This window comes from Trypanosoma equiperdum (genome assembly GCF_001457755.1).
Source record: "Trypanosoma equiperdum strain OVI genome assembly, contig: ctg_1726, whole genome shotgun sequence".
Taxonomy (NCBI): Eukaryota; Euglenozoa; class Kinetoplastea; order Trypanosomatida; family Trypanosomatidae; genus Trypanosoma; species Trypanosoma equiperdum.
Window position 1 is genome coordinate 212 of NW_027123756.1, and position 3,316 is coordinate 3,527.

At 43.5% G+C, this 3,316-nt stretch overlaps 1 protein-coding gene across 1 annotated transcript; it reads left to right on the forward strand.

The window, feature by feature from the left end:
• Positions 1-864: 864 nt before the first annotated feature.
• TEOVI_000785900 (uncharacterized protein) lies at positions 865-2,226 on the forward strand (the record flags this gene model as incomplete). The annotated part of the gene is made up of 1 exon (XM_067222980.1): positions 865-2,226. One exon carries the CDS (start codon positions 865-867, stop codon positions 2,224-2,226), a length of 1,362 nt encoding a protein of 453 aa, XP_067079081.1.
• Positions 2,227-3,316: the final 1,090 nt, after the last annotated feature.

Genomic DNA, 3,316 nt, shown 5'->3' on the forward strand with positions numbered 1-3,316 from the left:
ACTTCAGATACCCAGTGAAGAAGAATCCTGGAAAAGTAAAAAAAAAAAGAAAGGAGAGAGCAAACAAAAAGAAGTTCGAAGCGTGTGCTTTAGAAGTAACCCACACCTTGAAAGAGTAAAACGTACGATACCGAAACCATTAGGTCGGATCGTTGCACACACGCGCAAAGAGAGAAACGAAGAGAGAGAGAGAGAGCGGGAAGAAAAAACAATAACAGTAAGAACCACATTAAGAACCTTCACCAGAAGCGGTTAGAGCGCCATTGGGTTAGATACGGCAGAAGTTCCATAGTGGTGCAAAGACACTGGACAGCAGCGAAAGGCACTAGAAGGGAGTGAAACACAAAAGAAAAAGAAACCGGCTACAATTTGAAAGAAGAAGGGAAAGGAAAAGGAAGGAGGAGGAGGATTTTTTTTTTTTAGAAGTTGTAGCTCTTCGGTTAGCAAACTGATATCACAACTTAGGATACACTCACTCCTGACTCACTTAGAAGCGTAAGCAAGGAAAAAATAAAAAGATAAGACGGAAAACAAATTTCTCTCTAAGTGTGGTAAGAAACTGAACAGAACCGAGAAAGAAAAAAAAAAGAAGTCGCAAGCACAGAAAAGCAAGCGAATTGGTTGAACACGAAAACAAACAGGCGAAAAGGTTAACAGCAAAAAAAAAAAAGGTCCACAGACGCACTACACTTACATTGTGAGGGCTCCACAAGCGTTTAGTTTTTTGTTTACCTGCCCGTGGCACTACCTCGCGTATTACACGTTTAGGGGGGGTTGATTCGGATAAGAAACTAAAATAGTAACAGAAGATCGTTTAGACAGACGTTTTTGATAAAGACCGTAAAAAGGGAGACAGCAGATTAGATGGAGGCATCCGTGACAACAAATGAAATTACTGCTGAACCAGCTGCAAATCAAATGCAACTTTCTAATGAGTATGCAAGCAGTCGGTTTTCCTTAGCAGTGGCTGAGAAGGTTGGAAACAGAAGTCAAGAAGGCAGTGAAAGTCGTGACGTGGTTGATCACTGGGGTCAGAGTGTTCTTCAACTTTCAATTGTAGGCCTTGGAGGGTCCCGGGGAAGTTTCGGTAATTTTTCCATTGCTTCGGAGTTACTTTCGCTTGGGGACCGCAACGAGGAGGAGCAATCTGTGATGCAGCAACGAGCGCCTCTCACAAATCCGGTTGGTGAAGTCGTGCATGCGACGAGTGGCGCGCGGGGGTTTGCGTTTTCCCCAGTCCAACGAATTCCCTCAGGTGTTTCTCAAAGAAACGAGGCGTCAATTGGGTATAATGATGACATTAGTCGTTCTTCCTCGTGCTCGTCCGGTAGTGAAGTGATGAGACAGGAGATGCGTCGTGGTGGCGTTCAAAGAACCGAAGTGAAATTGCATCTTTCGCATTCAAATGCTGACGTTGATGCTGAGGAGGAAGATATATCGACAATCAGGGCAACACCAACAGGTGGTGCGGTAGACACATTAAATGAGTTGTATGGTATTGATAGATATTTCACTTTTCACTACAACCCTGAGAGAGTGGTTACGCCAATCGATTGTGGTGATCAATGCAGCGGTGGAGGCAGTGGTGTTTCCACAGTCGCCACCGCTGCAGGATTGGAGAGTCAACGTGAAAGTGACGATAATAGGGTCGCTATGACCCATGAAGAAGATGAGATTGTGGGCGTGACGGCGGAAGGCGAATTTATTTACCGCCGTGATATTGTTGAGGGGCCAGACCGGCAGCGATGGCAGTCATTTTACCAGCCTATAAACAGACGGTCCAGTGAGCTCGGCGTTAACGAGTGCGTGCCATCCCTCATTCCCTCTATGACCATTAATTCTGCACCAACAAGAGTTGAGTCAGGTCCTGCAACCACTACAGAGCCTTACCCTCAGGATCAGTACAATAACCGCTTTCACCCGCTTCAAAGTTTCGAACGGGTTGCCACTCAACTTCCGCATCTTTCCCGTGAAGCACCTCACGAGGGATTTACTGAGCGTGAGAGTGAGTGGACAGAAGAAGAAAGGGAGTCTTACCGGCTACTGATGCGGTACCGCCTGTGCGAAAATGAGGAAGAATTTGAATACGAGAAACTTCTCAATTCTGTGAGCACCTTGCGTGAAACTCTCCACCGGAAACCTATCGAAATGCTGCAACGGCGCCTTGAGGAAAGGCAGCAATTCGCCCGCTCAGGACTTGGAATGCCGCTTGCGCTCCGTTGGTGAAGGTGTACTGGAGTCACGGAGCAAGGCGTAAAGGATCGTATATAACTATTCTCACCCCTTCGTTTCCATTAAAATAAAATGGTAATAATGGAGAAAACTGGAAAATGTGATTTTGGGGGGGGGGAATTGTAAAAGAAATGAGCTGATGACGGCTTCTTCATGTTTGGCGGTGCTATCGGGTCTATTTCGTTCCACTCCTTTGCCCCTTTTCCAGTAACGTTCTCTTTATTTCTTTACGCCTTTCTTTTTTTGTTTATCATTACCAATATGATTAAACTTCTGTAATACGAAGCTTTATTCTTCATAAAATTTTTCCTTTTATGTGGTAACTAGAATGAATCTTGCCCTTACAAGGGCACAAATTCCAGCTTAGCAAATCGTTTTTACATTTTCTTTCCCTTCCCTTCTCTTTTTTTATTGTTTGGCTACATGTTCCCCCTACCGTACCTTTACTTCCACTTGTACTCCACCTCCGTACAGAAAAAAATCGAGGAGTATAATTAACCGACAAATAATAATTATTTATTGGTGCACTCCTTCCTTTCTTATTTTTGTCCCTTTCTCACCTCAAACCGTATTTATTGTGTAACCACATTTAACGTCGCAGTTCAGCTATCTTAAACACATTCCATATTTTGTACTTTTGTTTGTATTGTGTTACATCGGTTCATTCAAATGGCGTGCGTGTGTGTTTATCTTTATGTGGTGGGCTAATGAGATGCAAATACACATTTTCCGTTTCCCTTTCTGCGCTTATCCCTTGTTGATGTTTTTTTTGTTTGTTTTCTCCCTTTCATCTCCTTCTCTTCCCCCTCCTCAACACATTTTGTGTATGTATTTCCCAAACAACTGCCGTTTTTCTTTCGCTCATCTCGTTCCCTTGTTTTTTTTTTAGAAGTGGGTGTCCACAGAAGTGACGGGAAAGGCGGCGGAGGTAAAACACAGTTACCGTTGAAACCCAATAGAAGATGAAGCGGATGAATACAAAAAGAAAAAAAATATAATAGTTGTGAGGTGATAGGGAAATTGGAGAAACACATTCAGAATTGTTGTGTGGGGAAGATATAGATGGCTCTTTCTTTCTTTCTTT